This window comes from Cyanistes caeruleus, chromosome 9, assembly GCF_971803275.1.
Source record: "Cyanistes caeruleus chromosome 9, bCyaCae1.hap1.1, whole genome shotgun sequence".
NCBI lineage: Eukaryota > Metazoa > Chordata > Aves > Passeriformes > Paridae > Cyanistes > Cyanistes caeruleus.
In genome coordinates this window covers 12588507-12613972 of record NC_141709.1, presented here as the reverse complement: position 1 = coordinate 12613972, position 25466 = coordinate 12588507, and the positions used below count along the sequence as shown (strand labels likewise).

General features: G+C 41.4%; 2 protein-coding genes across 4 annotated transcripts in view; one reads left to right on the top strand and one right to left on the bottom strand.

Moving 5' to 3' along the window:
- Positions 1-12400: 12400 nt before the first annotated feature.
- Positions 12401-25466, bottom strand: part of NEK7 (NIMA related kinase 7) — a 90968-nt gene continuing 77902 nt past the window's right edge. For all 3 annotated transcript variants that reach the window (XM_086842004.1, XM_086842002.1, XM_086842007.1), the window contains one exon: positions 12401-13393. In XM_086842004.1, coding sequence (XP_086698130.1) covers positions 13325-13393 — 69 coding nt within the window. In that variant the 3' untranslated portion in view covers positions 12401-13324. The remainder of the gene's footprint in view (positions 13394-25466) is intronic.
- LOC147651603 (uncharacterized) lies at positions 14470-21819 on the top strand. The gene has a single exon (XM_086842026.1). It carries the CDS (start codon positions 19330-19332, stop codon positions 20236-20238), a length of 909 nt encoding a protein of 302 aa, XP_086698152.1. The 5' UTR covers positions 14470-19329; the 3' UTR covers positions 20239-21819.

Sequence of the window (25466 nt, the reverse complement as noted above, 5' to 3'; positions counted from 1 at the left end):
GTTACATCCACCTATGTATCTACTTCCTTGAAGGCTAAAGTAAGTTATCACTGCTGAGAGCATGTGTTGGGGCAGAACTTTACCTTTCTTCTATTTTCATCATCTTATACGTAGTCTGTAGGCAGGGATGCTGGCTAAGAAATGGAAAGTAAGTAAGCTGCTCTAGGCTGGCCACTCTAGCTGAAGTTGTCACTTGCAATGGGTAAACCAAAGCCATAACTCTTTTCTCATGGAGGCAAGGACTTTACAGACTCCATTGCAAGGTACAGGATATTATCTGTGTACAGAAACAGCCACACCTGGTCAGGTGAGAGGCTAACTTCCCTTCTTCCATAAATGACCCTTGTTCCTTTCTATTTAAAAACACCTTACTGAAGCTTGCCTTCCATTATTGTGCTCAGACTCTTTGCACCCATTCTGGAATCATGATGCTCATTTAGAATATGTGGTGTTTCCCTAATGATTCATTTAAAATAGCACATACAGTACAAGTACAAACATACAGAAACTGTTCCCTCAGACAGAAGTGTTTTCTGTTGTATGCTTGTCCTGCTAGCAAGAGGTTAAACAGAAAACATTAATTATATTTCTGAAATATTCAATATCCCTCTTTGGTTGCTTTTTTCCTTTGTTTGCTTTTGGTGATATTTTTCTGAATCCCCTGTATTTTCTCTGAGGTGGGAAGAGCATATTCTTTTCCAGGACTTTGACACATAGAAGCTGCTGAGCAAAAGGAATCTCCATGTCTGCCCTTCCTCCAATATATTTTATGTGGAAGCTCTCTCCCACACCTTCCATGCCTCAACCACAGGCAGGTAGGAAGGGCTATCCCTGCTCTTTTGAGAGCTAGCAAGGAGATGTTATATTGAGGTACAGTCCACATCCAGCAAGGCTCACAAAGGCTCCCCTAACATCTGCTACTCAGACTTGTATCCTTGGGGCTAAATAGTCATGCTGAATTACAATGAGCTCCAAAATCTGCTCATTTTAGCGAGAAAAGAACTAAAAAAAGCCTGTGAGAAATGATGCTCACTTTTAAAATTTCAAAGGTTTCTTAAACCTTAACAAAATACAACAAAAGACTGAATAAGGAGAAGAGCAGCACTGGGAGCATGGAACTAAACCACCATGTGCTCCTCTACACAGTGGATGTTCTGCTTTTTATACTCTTGGCCCCTCCCAAAGTCTTGTCAGGCAACTCCTTTTCTGCTGTCCATGGGTGGAGATTATTTTCTTACCACTTGAGCGAAGGTCAGGTGTTGCCATGCCGCACATCCTGGTAACAAGTCTGCCCTCTCTGCATGCCCTGACCAACAATACAAGGGAAAAGGAAAAAGAGAACATAATAACATAACTATACATCTATAAAACTCTTCTTAACATACACATAAGATTCATCCCTTAATTGTGAGAGCCAACCATCAGATTACCCATCTATAACAAGCCTAACTACATTTACAAGGGGGCTTTACTCTGGCTTTGGGTTAGATTTATATCTGTCCTGGTTGTTGTCCAGGAGTTGACATCTGATGTCCAGCACACTGAGGATGAAACTGTACATCTGACTCTAGTTACCAAAAATAGCAATACTGATCCTAGCAGGCGTCAGAGGGGAGATTACAAATGAGAGAAGGAGCCACCCCAGCTGACTGGATACACTTCTAAATCCTTTCCTTTCCACATCCCACATTTGCTCTTTATTAAAGCAAAAAATAATAAAGCACTGTTTACTTTGTGCACAGGGTAGCTGTAAAATTTAATTAATCACTGTAGCTTAGCTTGCTGAGATTTTTCAATGAAAACCACTATAAAATGTAATGTTTGCTATAAAGAATACCCCTCAAAATTGTCTGACTTCCTGCTTTGGTATGGGACCAGAGACAGGACACTGCCAACAGTCCTGATTCAGCAAATTACTTGTAAGTAAGTGTACAGCTAAGCCAGTGGACACAAAAGTGTGCATTGATATGGTTGACTTGAGATGACTTAAACTGGTGCCCTATAGACTGGCTGCTTCTGCATTTCCTGCCCCCCCTCCAAGGGAGTCTGAATTACCAACATAATAACACTTCTAACATCAAATCTCACTTACAGATTTCCAAACACAGAGTCAAAGCATGAACCCCTATTTAATAGTACCTTACTTCATGAATATCTCATAGGTCTGGATGAGTAGGTACTGCACAGTGTGTTACTGAACAAGAATATTTAGGATTACTGACCTAGGAAAAGCAAGATTTCCCACCCCACCACAGCCCCATCCCTCCCCAGAACTTCCCTGGGATTTGCCCCAAGGTGTAACACAAGAATGCTTGTGGAGGTACAAAAGATCAATGCTGTATCTCAAGTGCTTCTTTGTCTTCTGGGTAATTCAGTTTTATCACACGAATATATACTCTTACAAGCTGATAATCCCTCTAGATCTCTCTTCTTCTAAATCACATATGCTAGAAGACAGCAAATATTCTCTTTTTTTTTTTTTCCCTAATTTACAGCCTTACATAAAGATTAGGACATAGGGAAGGGTTGAGCATACGTTTCCTCCCCCTGCAGGTATTATTTTCCCTGTTCCAATCTGAACAAAAAACCCTCACGGATTAATTTTTTTCAGTTACAAAGAAAGGCAGAAAAGAAGAGGGCCCTTAGTGAGGTACAATAACATGTGCTGGTTTCCTTGGATCAATTGCCAGCATTGACACTGTATTCTTCAGCTAGCAGCCTGTGATGAATGGTACCCTGTAGCATTGGAGAGAGCAGCAGCAGCCAGGCAGCATGGGTGACTGCATGCCCTCCTAACTGGCTGATGAATCAGGAAACTCAAGAGAGACTCTGAGTGTGGGAGCTGGAGTGGTAAATGTTTTCATCTTTCTCTTTTATGATCTTCCCTTCTCCGTTTATATAGGACATTTTAGAGACTGAGCTTTGTTACAAACTATTAGCCCAAGGCAGTGGGCTGGGGACGTGAGATCTCATGGAAAGACAGAGCACAAGAAAGTGTGAACAACTGGAGCTAAATGTGATATTAGTGGTTTGTTGTTGGAGAAATTCTGTTTGGATTGTAGTTCAGACAGTTGTCTTGATGCACTGGAATGAAAATCAGCACCCAATGCGCCTAGAGACAAACCACAGAACTGTCAAAAAAATACTTGCCTTTTTATCTCCCAAAATCCTGAATTCAAAATGAAAAGTCCCCATTCACCCACAGCACAAAAAACACAGCTTGGCACTCACAGCACTGCACAGTACTAAAGGAAACACGAGAAAACAACAACCCCCAAGAGCACCAACACGAGACACTGGTGTATCTGACTGCCCACATTGCTCTGGCACACTCTGTGACACTGGACAGCCTAATTTCAAGCAATCCCACCTGTGGTAATGGGCAAAAGCCAGGGAAGCACCCACTCAGATCTACCAGTTTGAATTTGGAATTCTGTTTTTGATCTGCATTTTCTTCCACACAGTAGAGAAGAAAACGGTTTTTGGTAAGTATACCATGACCCATATGTGAGCAAGGTTTTAACCTGTGCATGATCAGTTTGTTCATCTGCGTTGCAGATTCAGCTCAGACTGGTGTAAACTCCCTATTGCCTGGGGGCCACGGATCCACACAGGCCAAGGGGATGGGCTTGAGCTTGCATCCCACACTGGGCTGGGAGCAACACTGTGTTTGTCAGGTGTTTTATACACCCAGCTCCAGCAGAGCTTGTGCATGGAGATTGTGCAAGGGCTTCCCAGAAAACAAAAAAAAACCCACACAGGTGTTCATTTAAATAGCTGTAGGCCCCCTATGAGTGCCAGGAATTTCTCTCAACTAACTACAGCTCTTAACCACCAAGATGAGAGAGTGGGCACAATGAAAACAATACCTTTCCTGGCATTGTGTGCTTGGGATGGCCACACAAGAGAACACATACACAAAGATCAACATGGAGAGTCCATAGACAGAAAGGAATACCTGGGGACACGCCAGAAACATTTGATTTCTCTGATGGTATGGCAACCTCATTCAAATGTTTTAATTTAACTGAAAATTAGCAGTGATACAATGCTATGAGGTAAAATATTTCCTTGGGTTTGCTACTAAACATCAAGGTGGGAATCACTGTGGGACTGAGCTCATTCCATAGGCACATTACAGGACTGTGTTAGATGGCTGATAAATCTTACAGGAGCTCTAGAACTCACCAAAATTAAAAATATCATCTATAGATTGCTCCCTTTTTGTCCCTCTAATTGTGAGAAGATCAGTTGTGAGGTTTCCCTCCTGCCAAATAAAGGGTTTGTCTTCCACTTGAGGCAAACCAAACTGCCTGCTGGGAGAGCCCTGCAATGGAAACAGCTGAGGAGCAGAATTCCCAGTTGTGAGGAACCAAGGGCTATAACCAAAGGGAATTGTTGTTTCCTTATTATGTTAATCAGTTAACAAAATATGAGACCATAAAAGAAAAGGAGAGTTCCCCTTGTTAAATATTTACTATTAAATCTCTGCAGGACTCCTACCATAAGTCAGAGAACCAGAGAAATCAAGTCGTTTATTTTCTGCTCCATGGTGTACGTGATGCCTGCAGGATGGGACCAAAATCTTCAGCCTGAAGGGAATGCTAAGGATGGAGCTGTCTGCTCCCTCTGAGTACATCTTTGATAGGTGCAGTTCCCTCTCATCTTTTGCTCTCCTTCATTATTAAATTACTTCACAGGAAAACCTGAGATCTGTGGACAAAGCTTTTAATGATGGGAAATTGAATGAAGAAAGGCCAGGTTGGATGGGGCAACCTGGTCTAGTGGAAGATGGAAGGTGTCCCTGCCCATGGCAGAGGAACTGGAACCAGATGATCTTTAAGATCCCTTCCAAAACAAATCATTCCATGATTCTGTGAATGTTCACATTTACATATCATTCACATTCACAAACCACAGAGTTTGATTTTCAAAAGCATGGGCTAACATTAATGAATTTACTGGTGCAGCTTTATTTTCTAATAAATTTGTTTTTGCAATGTTTTGTAGTTTGTTTTTTGAATATTTTTAGACCATGTTTTGTCTGTCCTTGCTTATGGGAATGGGAAATTTTGAATGAACTAAACAAAAGTAACTTCCAGGTCCTTCAAGCAGATGAAATTGAACATGCCTGTTCTGCTAGGGGAAAAAAAAAAAAGAAAGGAGAAAACCTAATTAAGCCAAAGAACCACAAGGAAAACCACCATTTTCACACTTAGGTAGAAAAGCATCTGAAAAATTGCAATAGTAAATCCCCAGGCAATGGAAAGATCCCCAGGGTTGTCAGCAACTTAGGAGACATTCAGTGATGGACTCCTGAGTGAGACAACCCCACATTAGAGATTATTTGACTGCACAGTCAAAACAATCATACAGGCAACTCTTCAAGTCCATGGAGATTAATGACATACCTTAATAGTCTACCTCAAAGGAAAAAATAACAAGGAAAAGTCTTCCTTGGTCAACCACACCCACCAGAACAGCTTCCCGTCACCTTCCTAACCCTCAGACAAAGAACCCATTGACCAACTGTGTTCATCCAGCGGAGCAGCAACAAGGAGAAGGCATTGATGAAGACACTGGTGAAGACAACAGGACAGCTGCCACATCCAGTGGCTTGGCCTGACAGATTGCAGGTCAGGCTGCCTTCAACAAGTCACTATTCTGACTGGTGTGGATCACTCTAAATAAAAGTTGTGCTTTGTTCATTTCTACTGGAAGAAGTGTCTGCTGAGGCCAACAGAAGAACCCAGCAAGAGTGACAAATGTTTTGGTTACAGCTGCAAGTTGCTCTGGAAACTATGGGATATTCCAGGAATGTTTGCCCATAAGAAAGCCTAAACTTCTCTGGAATATATTCAAGTTTCTTATAGTTCAGGCACACCTTATATGTAAATAGTCTGTGTCACTTTTAATAGAAATACTAGAAAAAATTTTTCTCCAAACAAGGCTAAATGAGGTTTCCAGAATTACTTCAGACAGGAAAATCAAGCTTTCCTATAATTCCAGTACATGGTAAAATTCTGTGGCCTTTGGCCCTCAAAATCTGGTCCCTATAGCAAGTCACAGTGCTGCAGAACTGATGAAAGTAGCTGTCAATGGTTGAGTCCTGAAGTGCCCCAACAGCCACAGCACACAGAAGTTCTGAGTCCACAACATAACACAAGCTTAAGAATCAGTGCCAGATGTGACCCATCTCCTCTAGCCTGACTTTTGTCTGGTGGTATCCCACCTACTGGTTCAGTCTGGGAGCCAGGTGAAGTCCATCTCTCCATTAACTAACAAGGTCCCACCAGGAGGGAAGAGGTGAAAACATCCTGATTGACCTTGTGGATCTCTGCTACTGTGATATAAATCCTGGAGAGAGTAGGGTCAAAATACACAACTGAAAAAATATAGATTTCCAGCCTTGAACTTAAGCCATGCAAAGACCACCTTTTCACCTCCAGCTCTATGATTCAGGCCAGAGGAGCCTGGCTTTGCCACTTGAATGGAATGGATGGAACTTCATATTCAACAAAGCTCTTATGTGGAACAACCAATTGTCCTCCTGGCCTAGAGACCCAACACCGTGTACGTGGAAAATGCAACAATGGCATCATTAAACATCCTCAAAGGCTCATTATTCCAAAGTAAAGATAAGACACAGTGAAAAATGAGTGCTCACTATACTTATCTTCAACAAGCAAAAGATATCAGACTTGGCCAGGTCAGTCCTGAATATTTTCGAAGCACCTGGAGCTTGATTTTTTCTGCTATATGTCAGTCAATAAGATCAAACTTCCAGAGTTAACCCCTCAATTTGCATGGCAACAAAACACAGGAGAAGTCATATATTTATCAATATAGCTTAGAAAAGATGATATAATAGAGAAATATTCACCACTAAAAGTAAAACAGAAGGACTAAATAAAAGGACTCCACCTGCTTTTAATTTGAACCCCCAACACAAGGGAGAAGTCAAAACTCAAATAGGTACATACGTTCCTTTGAAAAGCTAGATCTGTGCCTGAACAAAAGGAGGCTTTTCACTTACCTCCTGTGGTATCAAAGAGCCCATTAAAAACCAATAAAATATTATGAAGCTTTTTCCCTTTGTGAAAAAGTGCAATTAATGTCCTTCAGGAGATGATTATTGATTTTTATAAAGCAATTTACAGGCTTCTAAAGTCATGATTATTCAACCCTCTGGGGGCCAGAAAGGAAGAGTTTTCAGAAGTAAGAATTGTATTCTCATTTCCACATCAGCACAGCCAGAATTTACAGACTTCTATTTTTTGGGGTTTTTTTTTGGTTGTCTTTTTTTTTTTTTTTTTTTTGCCCCCAGGATATTTTTGTTGTTGTTGATGTAGCAGTGCTCCAGCACAAGATTAATCCTTTTATTCTCTCCTACCTGAGACAGATTTCTTTCGTGATCTGTTCTTGAAGTATATTGCCTGTCAGATATTTATCCGCTGCTCACGGCTGGTGGGTTGGATGCTCAGCAGAGTAGACTTCACGTCAGAAAATCAGCAGCTGCTCATATATCACAGTGGTCATTAGCAGAGGATCATTCTGGACCTTTGCCCACAGCACCTTGCTATGGCAAGAAAAAGGCTATAAAACCCTAGGCCCTGTCAGCTGTTGTCATTTAGGTGAGAATTTATCAGGTCTCAGAGTGCCCTCTGACTGGATTATTATGAATAATGAATGAAGCTTTATGCCACACTGAGGCATTAATAAGACTGGGATGACTGGGAGAAATTCAGTACAACATCATAGCAGTAACTTTCTGCAAGCAAGTACACAGCTGGTGGGCTCGCTGGATTCAGCCTGTGTTAGACACTGCCCCTGGAATGAGGAGCTCATTTAATTATTGAGCAAGGAGCACAATGCTTTTGGTTTAGCCTATGGGTGGTTTTACTGACCTGCTCACAGAAAGCTTGCAACAAAAGGCTTTCTACCCTCTAACCAAACTCATTTGCTCCTCTTAAGAAGCTGGATCACTGAGCCCTCCCCAGAATAAAAACAGTGAATGGCAATCTTCATATTTACTATTAATCCAGCTTTAAAACAAAAAAGATATGCAAGAGCAACCAGCTAACAACAATTCCCTAAAATGTCCTCACACAGGAGTCACCTAACCTGTTGGTGATAAATCTGAGGATATTAGCCACGATTACCAATATTCTTCCTTGTTTTTCCTCAGTTCATTCAATATGTATCCCTATGGTGCACAAATGAGAAACAAGGAAGGAAGGAGACAAAAAGGCAGCCACTGACCTAACTTGGAGGGGGAAAAAAAGCAACAACAAAAAAGCAGATGCACAGCAGACTATTGGCTATAATCTACCTCCTGGTGTGGCAGTTCCAGCTGCACTCCAGAGGAATGAGCCCACAGAGCTGACAAGCACTTGAAGCTGTCATTTATCTTGGTACCAACTCCACTAGGAAAATTATTTTATAGGGCTGGACACACTTTTACAGACTCTTTAATAACTTAGGTGCATAATATCATTAAAACCTTAGGTTCCCAGTATCTCATATTACTGTGCTCTCAGAAAAAACAAAACTGCATGGCCTCTTTTAGATAAACATGTTCTCTAAACTATTTTTCTCCCTCTTTAATTTGGCATGCAGTATCCAGGAAATCATCAATAATATTAGGCCAGATCTTCATTCTTCCAAAGGGCCCTAAGTAAGGAGGCAGAGGAGGAGGAGCCAGCCTGAAGACCACCAGCTGGTCAGACAGAAATGAGTAATTCAGGAGGAATATTTCAACTCATTCCTCACACGTGGGCAGTGCTAGGACTTGGTGTAACTCTCACATCAGCTTCTCCATTAACTGTTTGTACAGCAAAGCCACTGACACACAGCCAGATGATAAACTTTATCTTTTTCAAAGGGAAAATGCCTTTTTGGGAGGGGCTGGACATAGGAAAGACCCGTTTGGAAAGGTTTGGTTTCCATCTTGCTCACCCAGTGGCAACTGGAGAGCAGGAGAACCACAAGGAATGGCAGACTGGGGACTGACACCAACTGTGGACAGCTCTGAGAGCTAGCCCTTGCCACCAGGGACAGCCTTGGGCACACAGCCCAACCAAAACTTTAACAGCAAACATGTCAGACAAGTTCAAAAAGCTTTTCTCCAAAATATTATCAACTTGGGTACCATAATAATGCTACAAGTTTTATATATATACTCATACTGTAGCAACTCTCAAAGTAAATATTAGGTACATTAAAAGGCCTTAACTTGTCCCAGCTCAGTTTCTGCTCTTTGAGCCTAACTGCTTTGACCTCATTGACTCTCAGGTAGGACCCATTTTTTGAGTATAATGTTCAAGATTTTGTTATTTAAGAAAAATCTGACCAGGAAAAAGAGGGAAATACTCACACATACAATTTTTTGGAATGATAGAGAAATTCTTAGGACAGCAAATTTCATTGTAATAAAGGAAGACCTGTTCAATCCCTGTTTTGTAGTGGCAATATGGCCCCCTTCCCACACTTCTACTACTTTTTTGAGAAAAGCAAATTGTAAAATGACAACAATCCCTTAATTCCTTTATTACATAGAAATAAGCAAAGAAAATGTTTCATTTTCATTATTTCAGTGTTAGACACCTCTAATTAAAAGAAAACTTGGGGGAATCTGGAACTCTGAAACCCTACCGTGAAACTACTGAAATAGCAAGATTTCTATAGTATTTTCATTTTACTGCATGTGGAAGATTTATCATTACTGTCACTCACTGTATATATTTTTTATAATAACTTCATATTTTTGTGGCTTTGATCTAGAATGCCTCATATTTGCATCCTGCCAGTTTTGTTATGTATAGGGAATTTAAAGATGACAGTGCAATCATGTATGATTTTCTAACTTTTGGATCTTTTCATTTATCACTCTTCCTCACAATGAGTCAAGAATGTAAATAGTCTATGTTTGATTCACATGGGTGAAAAAGCTTTGAAAAGCTGTTTATAAAGCTAGGAAACAGAAAACTGAGATTTCTCTTTTTTTTTTTTTTTAAATTTAATCTTTATGTATCGTGGTGGTTTCCATCTTAGTAAGATATTTTGTATATTCATGGCATTTCTTCTGTAAGAACCTCCTGTTTTGCTAAATACAGACACAATCCTATTTTAGAGGGGTAGCAGCATGAATGGGAGTAAAAAGCAGACTCACAGTTAATTGAAGCATCATGGCCACAGGTTTTTGGTTGTTTTGTAGGAGTTTTTTTGTCTTTTTGGGGCTTTGTGTGGTTTGGGGATTCTTCTCTTTGTTTTTAATGAATCTATGGGGATCTGGGTAACAACAGGAACTGGGTGTTCACCTCACCTGGTTTTCCTGAGTGTGTCACAGGCTAAGCCTCATCTGTGATGTTCATGGTAAATAACTTTTTATTTCAGTCTGTTGAGGGTTTCCCCCCTTTCCCCAGTACTGCCTTCTCTGATGGAGCTTCCCTGTGTGGAGTTTGGGGACAGCAGGTGATGCTTGGCCCATTTCAGGCACATTATCCAAGTTCCCACCCCATGGCAGAAGTGCCTGACCAGTCCCACAGTGGTGGACCACAGTCTGTGCTCCCTCTGTGCAGAGAACACGGAGCTAACGCAGCATCCCCAACACCCTCCTCCCACTGCACCTCCTTCGGCCTCCCTTGGCTCACAATCCACCCAAATTTCCTAACACTTCATTTGTACTCTATTTCCACTAAAATATTTAGCAGGCAGGCCTGCAAAGCCCTGGGCATCTGCAGTGCCTGCCCAGCAGAAGGACTGCTTTGCAGGGAAGGCGTGGAAGCCTCTTTACTGAGAGGACGAGAAATAGCTGGGGCACAGCTGCTTTCTTGAGATTCTTAAAAGACAAACAGAAAAGTCTTTGCTTAAAACATATTTATAAAGGGGGTTACATACCCCTAAAAGACATAATCTTTTCAACAGCAGAATAGAGCCAGGAGAAACCTGCTCAATCTTGGCAACCTGAATCCTCTCCATGTCAGAAGAAAAATCACCAGTGGTAAACATGCAGAACTTCCAATAAGTTATTTGTACTTTCTTTTATGAGTTTTAAATAGCCATTTGGCATTACAAATGTCCTGCTGCAAAGTAACATTGCCAGTGACACCTAAAATGTGAGAAACTAATGAAACATAACTCCACTTCTTTAATTTTAAAGTCCCTGCACATGGTAGCAGTGCAGTTACCTGTGAAGTTACTCCTAAGCAGTTGTAATATTTCAAGCTGTTTTCATGTTTAACAAATGATTACCACAATTCACTGGAAAGTGTTGTTCCAAGGCAAACCATCCACCCCTTTCCTCCCTGGGGGTTCTCAATATCCAGGACTTATGCAAGGTAAAACAGAGTGATTCTTGAGGAAAGAAGGGGGGGAAAAAAATCTGATATTTGCAAATAATGGCCAAAAATGCAGCCTTAGAGGCAGTGGAACAATTTGTGAATTCAGCTGCATTTCGACAACTGAAAACAACTAAACACATAAATTTAAAGTTGCCTCCTTTGAGCAATGTTGAATTTTCACATGGCAACTCTCCCACCTTTTTTCTAGTGTGCCATTATAATGTAATAAATATCTTTGGAAAAAAACCCACCCTCTCAGCAGCCCAGCTCAGATCCCATGCTCATGGTGAAGTGTCTCGTACAAAGTCAACCCTTTTCATTCCTTTGAGCCACTGAAGATTCCTTTGTGTCTGTGAGCACCAGAAACAGCCTGTATGTCCACACATGCACCAGCCCTTTGGAAGGAAGGATCCACTGGTGAAATTGTGAGGGCCAGGAAACAAACCTTCCCTGCAGTCCCCACCCCTGCACACAAATCATCTGGTACCTTATGGCAGAGGTGCTGCTGCTCCTGGCTCTCCCCAGGCTGCTTTTTGCTTTCAGTGGCGTTCTACATTGTTCCATGGGAGCACTATGGGTCTCCTTCCCTAACTCAGGACAAAAAAAAGTAATAGAGTCTGAGTTTCCCAGACTAACAGAGGCACAGGATGGGCCCCACTGGAAAGGAAGCACAGTGGTTCACCTGATCCCACCTCCTGTCCAAGCAGGGTCATCCCAGAGCACATTGCACAGTTCTGCAGCCAGACACCTCTGGATTATCTCTCTGCTGTTGGACACACCCTCCAGCTTTTGCTTTGGATGAAATCTACAGGCAGCCACAATCATTTTAAATAGGGACTCTGTATGCAGGGAAACAAGACTTTGTGTTTTAATTTTTAGGTGCATAATCTAGGAACATTGTTATTCCCAACTTTGATTGCAGTTGAGTTAATGGACTCATGTAAGAACACAAATACTGCCTAATCAGCTTTATTTTATTATCAGCAATAATGAGTAGCAACCCATTAATTTTAAAAGTTGATGTATACACTGTAAAGTTAATGAGAACCCAGAGTCAATTAAAATAACAACAATTACACCATTTTATTGATTTTTCAGCTATCTTTTTCTGTAGCAATTTTGTAGCACATACAACAGATCATCTATGTGATATAGTTCAATGCAGATGATAATTTCCATTTAAAAACTGTTTTACTTTATTATGACTGAACAAGACATACTGCTTTAAAAATTATGGTTTACTATTATATATCTAAACTATGGAATTTATACAATTTTGTAAAGCTTTAAACCATTTTTCAAGCTTAAAATTTCTTAAAAATTGGATTAGGAGAGTCTGGGATAGGTGGAAGAAGAGAATAGTCTTTCCCACCCCATATTTTGTATGTGTTAATTCAAGGTTCCCTTCTGGAGAAGAACTTTTTTTCCCTAAATTTATTTCCAACTACTTTTGTTTTCCTTGAGGGACCTTTGAAACACTATATTGCTACTTTTCATGGTTTTTATTTGCCCTCTGGAACAATAAAGGCTCAAAGGTTCATAAATATGCATTCTGTAAATGTATTATGCTGACAAAGTGTTGCTCAGATAGCTGCTTTTGCCTTTAGGGAATGAATAAGTTTACAGCATGCTTAAAAAACAGTGTAAGAGGAAAGAGAGAGAGAGTGAGAGCTGTGTCAGCGTGTGGGCTGAAAATGGAATAAAAGAGTTATCCTGAATGCACAGAAAAGAGAAAATAAAGTTAGGTAAGATACCACAGCTAGCACCTTGCATGTAGCAGGGGTGGGGATTTGAGGGTGCTGCTCCTCAGTGATGTGCTTGAGAGGCCATCATACCTTGTTTTCCAGGAAGGCAGCATAGACAAGAGTTCATAAATCAAACTGTTTCCACTAATTTTGGCACAAGAATAAGGGTAACTCCTTTGTTCTTCCCAAAACATTCAATTCCTAGCAGAGTCCTTGTCCTGGTTCGTTCTTATCTGATCAGACACAGATCTGCTTCAGTCTGCCTCGCTGGAAGCTCAGGGCTGGTGCTTGCCAACATGGACACTTCTGGCAAGAGGAAAACATTTAGCAATTAGAAATACCATTCAAACACATACCTCCAAGCTGGCTTATTGGTGTTGATGTGACAGTAGGCTTTGACAGATAAGACTCCAGACCTGGGAACTGTGTTTGCACAGCAAAGTTTTGGTAGCGGGGGGCAACAGGTGGCTCCTGTGAGAAGCTGCTGGAAGCCTCCTCCAAGTCTGATGGAGCCAATGCCAGTCAGCTCTAGGCTGCTGGCCAAGGCTGAGCCCAGCAGCAGTAGTGGTGGCATATTTGGAATAACATATTTAGGGGACAGGAAGGAACTGCACAACAGAAACTTCAGCCAGAGAGAGAAGAGAGAACAAGAGCAGCAGCTCTGCAGACACCGAGGTCAGTCAGGAGCAGGAGCTCCTCCAGGAGGTGCTCCAAGTACCAGAGCAGAGATTCTCCCACAGCCCGAGGGCTGTGCCCCTGCAGCCCAGGGAGGTCCATGGGGCAGTGATCCACAATAACCCTGGAGACAGAAGCCTTGCACAGTGAAGCCTCTGGTCTCCCGAGGATGCAAAACAGAGCCGAGCCAGCCCAAGCGGCTTCCATGCCCACCTGGAATCATATGCACATACACAGACATCTTCTGCCTCCACTCCTCACAGGATGGTGACTTCTCCAGAAGTCATTATCTGTACTTATGGTTAAACAAACATGCCAGTACTGCAAGGCTACAGGGGACCTACAAATTTTAAGCCCCTGACAATTCATATTGATAAAATCCAAAGGGATAACATAGCCAACCAGTTGCTACCCCCAATTTTTTAACAGTCTTTGAGCTATTGGCTCAATGTCTCTTAAGCACATACAATTTCCTACTTCATTATCTAGGTTTGTGTCTGGATATTTTCTTGGTGTCATGGGATCACCTATTTTATATACCAATACTGGCTATTCCTTGTGACCTGAGATTGTCTTAAGCTAACTTGGTCATTTAAAAGCCAATCTTTCCTGTTCTCCTTCATTTAATTCCTTTATTTTATATTACATGTCTCTTAGGCCAGCATTAAACATTTAAAGCTTCTTAATATTTTTTTCATAAGTTTTTTTTATATTCTTACTTTGTTTCTTCTTCTCAACCACAGGAAAAAGCAATTTCTATCTGAACAGTCAAAGGATGTTCCTTTAGCCATGTAAACAATTAACAGTGGTGGCAAAAGTAAAATATCAACAGACTACAAAACCCCCATCAAGTAATATCTGGCATGTTGTATTACACTACTCTCAAAAACCCCCAAAACCTCTCCCTTGGAACCAAGTTAAAAATCTTGTATGATTACATACCATAAAGAAAAACCAAGTTTACAATCTAAAGTTGTTCTCTTCAGAGAAGGCTATTCTTAGCAAAAATAATCATCAAGCTGTGTCTCATCAAACCCTTCTCCAAATTCTGCAAAGAGAGCACTGCAAGATGTATTTCCTGGTACAGCTCTTGGGATACATCAGTCTGCCTTGCTGTCTGGTGCTCAGTGAAACCCCAGACACTGCTTAGGGCACGCTGGTAGTTTGAGAACAGAGAGCCTTCATTTAGCCCTCTGATTATCCCTGGTGCTTACCCACCAGGGAGAGCCTGAATTCAGTCTGTGCCATAGTTCCCAAACTGCTGTGAACGAGGCACATCCAGTCTGGAGCCTGGGAAGGTGCCTGTGCTGGATAAAAGGGCTCGAAGGGTGCAGCGAAGGCTGTCTGGAAGCTTTGCCCCATGAATGGGGATGAAGAGGCAGTCAAATAATCACATCTTCTCCTGTGAAGATATGAACTGACGTTCTGGCTTTGCCCCTCTTGCACAAAGCTTCCACGAGAAGCAGCAGGAGTCTAACAGCCTACAAAGCCTCAGCTTTAGCCTGAAACTCTCCCTGACAGGAGAGTAAAGTTTGAAACAGAAAATATAATTATTTCACTAGTCCTCTCTCTTCTTGTAACTCCACTGCAGTCTAGCACAGCTCTGGCCACAGGCAGACAAATCCCCAAAATATGAGGTTTTTTCCCTAATAAGCATTACAGGTCACTATAATGTTCCACTGCCATTTTTCCATCCCAAATTTGCTTTGTTGAAAAGCACTTCCTCTGAGTATATATTTATTTTCATAAAGTTCATTTTTTCTGAGGTAAAATCATTAAAATGGCCATCTTTGATGTACCCTATGTTCCTACATCTAAGTTATTTCTCAGCCCAATTCTGGCAGTGACACTGGATTAATTGCAAAATAAACTCACAAGAAAAAGCCTACTTACAGAGCACAGAATAAAAAGTGGAATTTCATTGCTTGAGACTGGACCAATCTCCCTCTTTCCCAACAATGCAGGATCACTAAGTTTCTAAAAAGTTTTTCTCAAAATAATTACAAGATTAACTTGCAAAAATGGAGCAGAGCATTCCAGGAATAAATCTGGGGCAAAAGCATTAAAAAACTCCTGGTAAATATTATTAAGAGAGTATTAATCTCTTAAAAACATTAATCTATGTTTTCAGAGCAAATCTCAATACCCATTCAAGGGACAAATTAACTTAGTGCCTCCTAAACTCATGCCAAACATGAATTTGGCCTAAAAGTGGCTACTCCGTGGACAGGATGTCACACAGATGTGCCACAGAGCCCTGAACTGTGCCAGACACTTTGCCTGAGCCCTGGCTGCAGACAAAGCCACCATGGGCTGCACACCTTGGCATGAGTGTGTGCCATTCATTTCCCTGAAATGGCACTGATGCAATCAAGTGAACAAAGTCAGATTGTTGGCTACCAGTTCAATCATACCCCTTGACAATAAAAACAATTTTCCTGGTATGGACCAGTCTAGGTTTTAAACTGAAATTGTAAGCAATAAATCTCTGGAAATCAATTAAGGATGAGGCAAGAGGGGATAAAATAATCCAGTTGTCAACCAGGTTGTTCAGTCTGCAAGCATTCATTGGCAGAAGAAAGGTAAAAGTCATAAAATGAAGAGGGTGAAAAAAAAATAGGCTCCTGGGCTATTCAAGACAGAGACAGACACACTGTGAGGGTTTCCAACAGAAAGATAACAAATCAAGACAGGGGATACAGATGCACACATGTTCTGCATCTCTCCCATAGATCTAGTTTAATAAAGCACAAATGATTATAATTTTTTTCTTTTTTTTATCTATTATTAGGTTTTTCAAGTGTGTAAGTGTGTCTTAATCAAAAGAACAGTTCCATACAGCTCTTGACATCAAAGGAGAGCATTTCCAAAGCTATTACAGTATCAAAGTAATATTCTGTGCAGAATCTAAGGTGAACCATTGGAATAATCCTTCTGGGACAGAGATGAAAAAATGCTTCTTTCAGTGTTGCCCAGAAGCATCCAAAGCAATCTATCAAAAAAAGACATAAAAATATAGGGCCACACTTACTTGATGCATGTACTCACCACTACTATTATTTTCCTCCATTTTCTCTTTGTCTGCTTAGCTACTAATCTTACCTTTGTCTGAAAGTTCCTGCTGTACATATGAAAGTACCGGAGCTGATTAGTGAGTCACAGGAAGAAATGACCTCTGATGTGTTTCAAATCCATGCACCTTTCATCTATTTGAATTACATTATGAAAAAAGTGTTAAGGCAAAAATGGCATCATTGTAGCAGCGCTAAGGTGAGAGTGCTGGACATGAGCAATCCTTTTCATGTGCCTTTAATACATTTTCACTGTGCTATCAGAGACTTCTGCTTATTGAATATACGTTTAAAAGTAAACTATATTTAACTACAGCAGTCTAGTTGGATAACCCATTTCAGTAAAAGACTTTGCTAATCTGAGCAACTATCAATTTAATTATATGCCCTGTACAATACAGAGATTTCTCCCTTCAGCTGTGTGAGTGAAGCACCAGTTTCCTTGCAGAAGAGATGGGCAGTCTGGTTGCTACTGTGGTCAAGAGAACAGAGGAGGTGAGGGCAGAGAGGGAGAGAGGGTAAGGAGAAGTTACCAAACACAAAAAAGCTGTTCCATCTGACAACAGTAGTTAACTTGCTCCTTGAACTTAACATCTGGTAGCATTTCATCTTCTGAACACTTGTAAAACCTTATGGTACTTTAGACAGTGGGAGTTCCTTTCCAAAGGAAATTTTAACAGTACAAAGAGACCACAAAATCTATTTCTTACTGGGCATGGGGGGTTCTAATTCTCAACTCACAGCTTACTTAAGAATACCCTAGAAGTTCTTCCTTTACATAGTTTTCTGAGAGCAGTTTTAGCACCGATTTTCAGCAGGGATAATATGTGTATATGGAAAGGTTGCATCTATAGTCCTCATCATTAAGGAATAAATGTGGGTAGATACAGATATTTTTTTCTCCTTAGCTGCCTAATAAGGCCAGTATGGGAACCAGAGGAAACTTCATTGCTACCAAAGCATATCTAAAATTAATATTCACAGAGGAAGATAGTATTTCATAGAACTATGGTTCCCACCTTTGAATATCCAATTGGCAGCGCCAAGGGCCTGTAGGGGATAAGGAACAGCTTCCCACCCCCTGGAAGGGGCAGAGTGGCGTGGATGCCTTTCTGCTGCTACAGGAGAGGGTGGCAGCAATGGTGTGGGATGCTCTGCCCCCAGTGCAGGCAAACAGGGCCCAAGAAGTTAAGCCAGTTAGAAGCTACCACATCCTAATTCCTTCTTCCTTCAGAATGCTACTAAAGCTATGTTGGAAACAGAGTTTGGATTAAATGAAGACAGCAAAGAGTGATAGTTTGGTATTTAAAAAGCTTTAAAGGAACTCCACCACTGCCAATATGCAAGCAGCACCTAGAGTTACCCAGCCACAAAGACCAACACATCCACTGTGGGTTGTAGGAACTGTCTGCAACCAAACTTCATTCAAAACACAAATGTGAACAAAAACCCTTTAAAAAAGTTTCTTTCTGACACATTTGTACATTGTTGCATGATAGCTGTCCTCAATACATGGAATTAACACCTATTCCTTCTGGGAAAGATTATTTTTAAAAAGCAAAGTATGCAATTAGTTGAGAATGCCTTGCTGACTACTAAATCCCTAGAGCAGCAGTGCACTCTGCACTTGCCTCTTTAAATCAGCACTACCCCAAAGCATGAAACGAGCCTGTGATCGTAAGAAAAATGCAATCCAAACCTGCTGTGACCCAAAATGCAACGGTTTTGCCATAGTCTATGAGACAGCATGTAATAAAGAGCAAACATGGAATGAATACTAAGCTTTGCATAAATACTACTGCAATTAAAATAGGGTTGAAGCACTTGCAAATACTAGATTCATTAAAAACCATCAAAATTGGAGAAAACCATGAGGAACTGCAAAATTCATTTATTGAAAGGAAAGAAAGAGCAACATGTACCAGAAGAAAGAACTATTTTTCACTATGGTCAAACACAAAATAATGCATTATAAAAAAATAATGGAAAACAGAAATCTTTTCCTTCCAAATTAAGTTTGTAACAAAATTTATTTTAAAGCAACTGTAGAAGCAGACAAAGATGAAGACAGATCTTTAAAAATATTATGCTCCTAGATCAGATGAAAAACGTTCCAAAATAAAGGAACCAGACTGCAGTTTTAGCAATGCAGATACAATCTGGAAGACACAGATCCTGAACAACCTCAAGTACCAAATGGAGTGTGCTGAATCCAAAAGTAGGGCAGTCAGGAGAAAAAGTTACCACACCAGTTTTTGGAGGAACCTTTGCAAGAACTCACAGTCAAAACCATCCCTGGGAATTTTCTACCTTTACTACACAAAGGAAATTTCACTTTACAACTGGGCCCCTCCTTTTCCTCAACATCCTAACTGTATTTTCCTTAATTTGAAGTCAAGGAAAGTTCCCAGTGTGATCATTGCCGATCACTTTCTGGCAGCCACACTCCCAAGGCCAGGGCCCGGACCTCCCCAGGGTGGGCGGCTCCAGTGAGCGATGGGTCCCAGCCTGCATCCCGAGCTGCATCCCGAGCTGCATCCCAGCCTGCATCCTGAGCTGCATCCCGAGCTGCATCCCGAGCCGCATCCCAGCCTGCATCCCGAGCTGCATCCCGAGCTGCATCCCAGCCTGCATCCCGAGCTGCATCCCAGCCTGCATCCCGAGCTGCATCCCAGCCTGCAACCCGAGCTGCATCCCAGCCTGCATCCCAGCCTGCATCCCAGCCTGCATCCCGAGCTGCATCCCAGCCTGCATCCCAGCCTGCATCCCAGCCTGCATCCCAGCCTGCATCCCAGCCTGCATCCCGAGCTGCATCCTGAGCTGCATCCCAGCCTGCTTCCCGAGCTGCATCCCAGCCTGCATCCCGAGCTGCATCCCGAGCTGCATCCCAGCCTGCATCCCGAGCTGCATCCCAGCCTGCAACCCGAGTTACATCCTGAGCTGCATCCCAGCCTGCATCCCGAGCTGCATCCTGAGCTGCATCCCAGCCTGCATCCCGAGCTGCATCCCAGCCTGCTTCCCGAGCTGCATCCCAGCCTGCATCCCGAGCTGCATCCCAGCCTGCATCCCAGCCTGCATCCCAGCCTGCATCCCGAGCTGCATCCCAGCCTGCATCCCGAGCTGCATCCCATGCAAACCGAGTTACCTGCAGCAGGGGTGTCCCACAAGACCTGGGAGAGGCTAACAGCTCCTGCAGCGGGGATGGATCGCTGCTGCACACCTCAGGAGCATCCAGGAGAGGAGCCGTGCTGCCGAGCTGTGCCAGGAGGAGAAGGCACAGCTCTGGCCCTGCTGTCCTGGGAGCAGCATACACCAGGCTGTTACTCTGCATTTACCTGGATAATACTCTGGATTTACAGTCCTTGCATTTGCCCCTTTACTCGTGCCCCTGTACACACGGGATAAACATGCTGGACAAACACGGGCTGCTCTTCCATCTCATCCTATTTGCACCAATGTCTTATGATGACTTCATAAAGCTTTTGTAGAGCTCAAATTTCAGGAGAAAACAGATAGTAGAGGTAGAAATTTGCTAAGTATTTGTCACCTTGCTGCCCTAGAGGGATCAAAAATGAAGAAACATGCTCATAGACAGCTTCCCCTTAAATGCATGCATAAGCATTTGTACTTTTGAAATGGACAAATGTTTGAGGTATGGCTCTGCCTTAAACAAAGAATAATCCCAGTTGGTCAAAAGCCAAGCAATCGCTATGAAACTGCAGTGAACAGAGCAATTCTTCAGAGCAGGCTAAATGCTTATATGCTGCATTTAGCATAGGCTGTAACATTAAAGATCATGACTTACATTTTTACTATCTTTAACAGTCTCTTACTTGCACTACAGAAAGCAAAAAAGAAAGAAAAGTGAAATTATACATGGAGCTATTTATTACAGGTAAAACGTTTTCCTTACTCATTTACAACACCTCAAATATGGTGCAGATAGAATACCATGAGAAACTGTACCACTCTGGGGAAAAAATGGAAGGAGTGTCTAGAAAAAGAACTCTATCCCAGGGAAGATGTCCCTTTTATTCCCTGCATATTTGAGAGACTCATATATTCTCTTATTTCCTCTGCCTCACTTGTTTACAAGATGACAAGTGATGCCCAACTACTTTGGCATATCATATTGCATTGTGTCATTCTACCACCTGCCAATGCCAGTGGCCCATCAAGCCTGAAAAATCAAAAGCAGCAATTTGTTAGAAACTGGGAAAAGAAAATAAAAAAACAAAACCAAAAAAACACCAAAAACCACCAACCCACCACATTTTAAGGCAAAAATAGAAACATTAATTTTGTATTAATAAATAGACTGTGAAATACTGATCTACAGAAGTAAGCGAGCATGAGTAATGTATCAATCTCTTAAACAGATTCAAGGATTTAGAAGCATTTCAGTATTTCTGTGTTGATAGCTGTGTGGAAGACAACATCTATCTCAGATCAAATATGATTCTGCGAAACACTGCTACTCTTTATAGTTTCCTTTAGGACAGAAGATCTTGTGATAAAAGAAAAGCTAAAGAAACTATAAATTCTAATAAAAATATTATTATGGAACAAAAACCAAACATGTAGTTATCTTTGCTGGCAACAGTAAAAGGCAGTGCTATTAAAAAAAAAAAAAGACTGCCTGGATCCTTATTTGTTCTTAAAGATTAGTGCTGAATCAAAGAGAAGTATATTTGTTACAGAAGCACAGAAAGAGCCTTCTTTTTTATACAGTCCACATTTATCCACAAAATCATCTCTCAAGAAAAAAGAAATCACTGTTTGCTCTGCTCTGCAGTGAGTCTTAATGGAGACAATACAGAGAGAAAACAGCAAGTTTACCAGTACTAGCCAAATTATAGCAATTATTTTGAAAGGTGCTGTCCCCTGCGTAATTGTTTTGTTCCTTGTAACACTGCACAAATACTCTTCACAAGAGTGTTTGCTTAAGATCTAATCCCACATTGTCCTGGAGCACAACTTGAGATCTTCATTCAGGCAAATTTTCTCTTCAAAATCCTCCATACTGTGGCCTGTCAGTTTTCTCAACAGCTGCTATGTGCAAATTGTTTGGTGATAATCCTTTGTGTTCAGCTGAGCTAACAAAGCCTGTTCAGAGCCTCCTAGCCCAGCTTCTACAGGACCGGGACTCTGGCAAAGCAGTTCGCAATGTTACCAGATTCCCAGAATGGAAATTGATTTCTGTGTCCCTCTAGGGAGATGGGGAAAGGAATCACCAAAGCCATCTCACCCTCAAATCACAGCAGAGGTACGTGAGAAAGCAAGCACAAAATTACAGGAGAATAAGAAAAGTATAAGGTTACCAACCCAGATGCTGTGAAAAAGGCTTAACACTGAAAGAGAAGATTCTCAAAGCACAGGGTGGAGCAAAGCTAAGGGCAAAATGCAGAACCACCAGCTAAGCACAGTGTGAAATGCAAGATCCCACAGAAATTTGGAATGCTAAAAAAAGACCAGAAGCACTGTAGGAACTGGCTCTACTCCAGAAAGAGCAGGAACCAGGAGGCCTGCTCACTCAATTTGCTGTGAAGCATTCTGCCCAGGAACATCTGTGTGGAACATGATGGAAGCCCGCACTGTGCAAGTTGCACACAAAAATGAAATGGAAAGTAAGACATAATTAGGGTCAAACTGTATAACACAGGGTCATTAGGGTAAAAGTATGCCATGTTTTTCCATACTGAGCAGCAGACCAGGCTTTCCAATGACAGATTTTCTCGGTTACCCAGTTTAAAAGCCTCTACAACACCCACATCCACACAATAAAATGCTCGGTACATGTGAACAATCAAATCCCTGCATGGCGGTCAAAGATGGGCATCCATGGAGTTCAATGGAACAGGTATTCCCATGCCACACACCTTAAATCACCCAGCCAGCACTTCCCTGCTTGTAACACACCCTGCTGTGGCCAGGCAAGAGCTTGGACAGAGGCTGCACGAGCTCAGCTGCCAGAGGGAGAGCTCAGCCCACAGCCTGCCCCAGAACCAGCCTCCGTCACGGGTCAGTGTCTCATGGGAAATTGTCACACTGAAAGTACAGATAGACAGATCTACTGGATCTTAATAACTCTGGGCAGACTGGGCTTAGAAGTACCACTTTTATCCATTTACAAACTGAACAAAATGCCACACGAGCCAGAACAGCCAAAGGTACAATATTAATTCATGCAGCCGTGATCTGTTAAGAGTTTGATAATTTAACAAATCCAGCAACAAAAGTAGTCCTGAAACTACGATGACGTGGTTTTCATATGACAATTACATAACTAATTTCAAATGATGCATGTGTATGTTTCTTATTTATGTTCTGGACCAGAACAAAAATTATTCTGAGATACATCCAGCAGTCTGTGTTCATTGTACAGCACACGAAAATTATTTTAAAGGAATAATACATCTCCAAGGGCATTTTAATGGATTAAATGTCAGGAATGAAATACTGCATTTCAACTTAGCTAGGACTTTAAAGAATGAATATAAGGATAATTATTGAGAGGTCTGAAGAACACGATTGATTTCTTGCAATTTAAACTCTGAGGCACTTCATGCACTCAAACAGAATTCCTATTTCAAGTTTTCATTACATAAAATTATGAAGTATGTAAAGATGTAATGCTGACAATATTTCAGAGTTTATGAGAGAGCTGCAGAGTGTCTGATTTAAAGGGAAGTTGTGTTTTAGGACTGCATTTTAAGCACAGAATTTTATGCTCAATTACTGTGAAATAAATTACAATCATGATCTACAGTTCTTTTAGTAGTAGCTTGATGGTCCTATACAAAACCAGAATTTAAATATCATGAGAAAATAAAAGGGCCAAATTCCAACAAGAGCCCCATAAAGCAAGAAGTTATACATTTGAAAGGTGCTTTGCTGCAGGCAAATGGCTGCCAGCATTTCAAATCAAGCTGTGAGGCAACACACTGCAGTTGTACCTGTACTCAAAACAGAAAATATTTTTACACAGACACACACCACTTAGTTACAATGGGATTCTCATCATTATAATAGCACTTGAATAGCACTCTTACTAAAATAAAAAAATAAATACTGTGTCTAATTTAACTTTTTTACAGAAAAAAAAGTTATAAATCATTAATTGCAAGACATGTACAAAATTCTCATGCCACACACTTAGAATAAACAGCGTATGTGTAAGTTCCCTTTATAAAACCTGTGACAGTTTTGAGACCTAACAGTGCTGTTTAAAGAAAACATCCAAGACTGAAGGCAACAATAAATGGGAAGAATAGGGTACCTATGAGAAGTAATATGGTCCATTTCATGGATATTATCCTAACATCCATCTGTTTCTATCCATTTGGGACCATTGTCATCAACATGTTCACTCTCAAAAAGAAAAATAAAGCAATTCTCCAATAAAATACTGTTTTATAAATAGATAGCTTACCATCATAAACACTTAGTAAACAGGCAGAACTTCTTTATAAAAAGCATTTTAGGTCAAAACCATCACCACCCTCTTGTATCATTACTACTGTAAAGATGACAGCTTTCCAGTTATTACACTGGGGGAGTTTCACAGGGTCTCCTTGGGATTTGTGACACCGTGAGGGATGGCCCAGTGTTACAGCAACAGAACACCAGTAACAGATAAGGGTCACCCACACAATCCTTTGCTCTTTTGCTTGAGCTGACAATTCACAGTGAACTGCCCACTGCTTCTCTAAACTCCAGGCAAGTGGCTCATTCCTTCCAATTGGTTATCTCCAGGGAGAAGCAGGAGCCAAGGGAGGAAACTCAGCAGCCCAGAGGCCCCGTGCTGGCTGCTGGATCAATGGCCAGTGTCAGCAGGCTCCCAGTTAATGATGCTGGAGCCAGCGCCAGCCTCGCTCCCGGCCACGCTTACCACAGGTACCCACACACAGGACATGGGGCTCTGGAAAAGCCAAGTAATTGCCTCATTTTGCAGTATGAGGAATTTTTTGTTAAAGGCATACACCTTACATTTTATGTTCCTAGGATCAATCCTTAGATTTGAACAAAGAAAAGATGTTCGCATTCACAACAGTGCCATGTGACAGCCAAGGGCAGCCAACAGCATCTGTGTGACTACAGATCCACTTAAAAGGGTTTGCTGTAAAGAAGAACGCAGTGTTTTGTAAGCCTTGCTTATGTGTGTGTGTAAATGCATATAAATTTCACATTTATGGAATTATTTTATTATCATTTTAAGGTGAGAAATGTTTGGCAAACACACAAAACCCACCAAAAAATAACAACCAACAACAAAAAACACACTACAGGAAAATACAACCAGAAAACAGGAGAACCCATGTCCTGCTTCTATGATAAAAGGATAGAGAAGTCGAAGTCACCTATGTATCCATGTAAGCTCTGGAATGTAACAACTGAATTATGGAAATGTGATAACTGTAAAAGGTTCTTCAAATTACTGACTTATTATTATTGGATGTTCCCTGCAGACTACCTCCAAAACCTCTCCCACTCAAGGCAAGAGTGTTCAGGCAGGCTCTGTTTCAGGACCAAACATGTAGTCCAGACCTCTCAGCTAAAAGAGAAAGGACAAGGAGCCTTTCCTTTGAATTCAGCTTAGTGCATCCTGCAGCTGAAGGCCCCCATATTTCCAA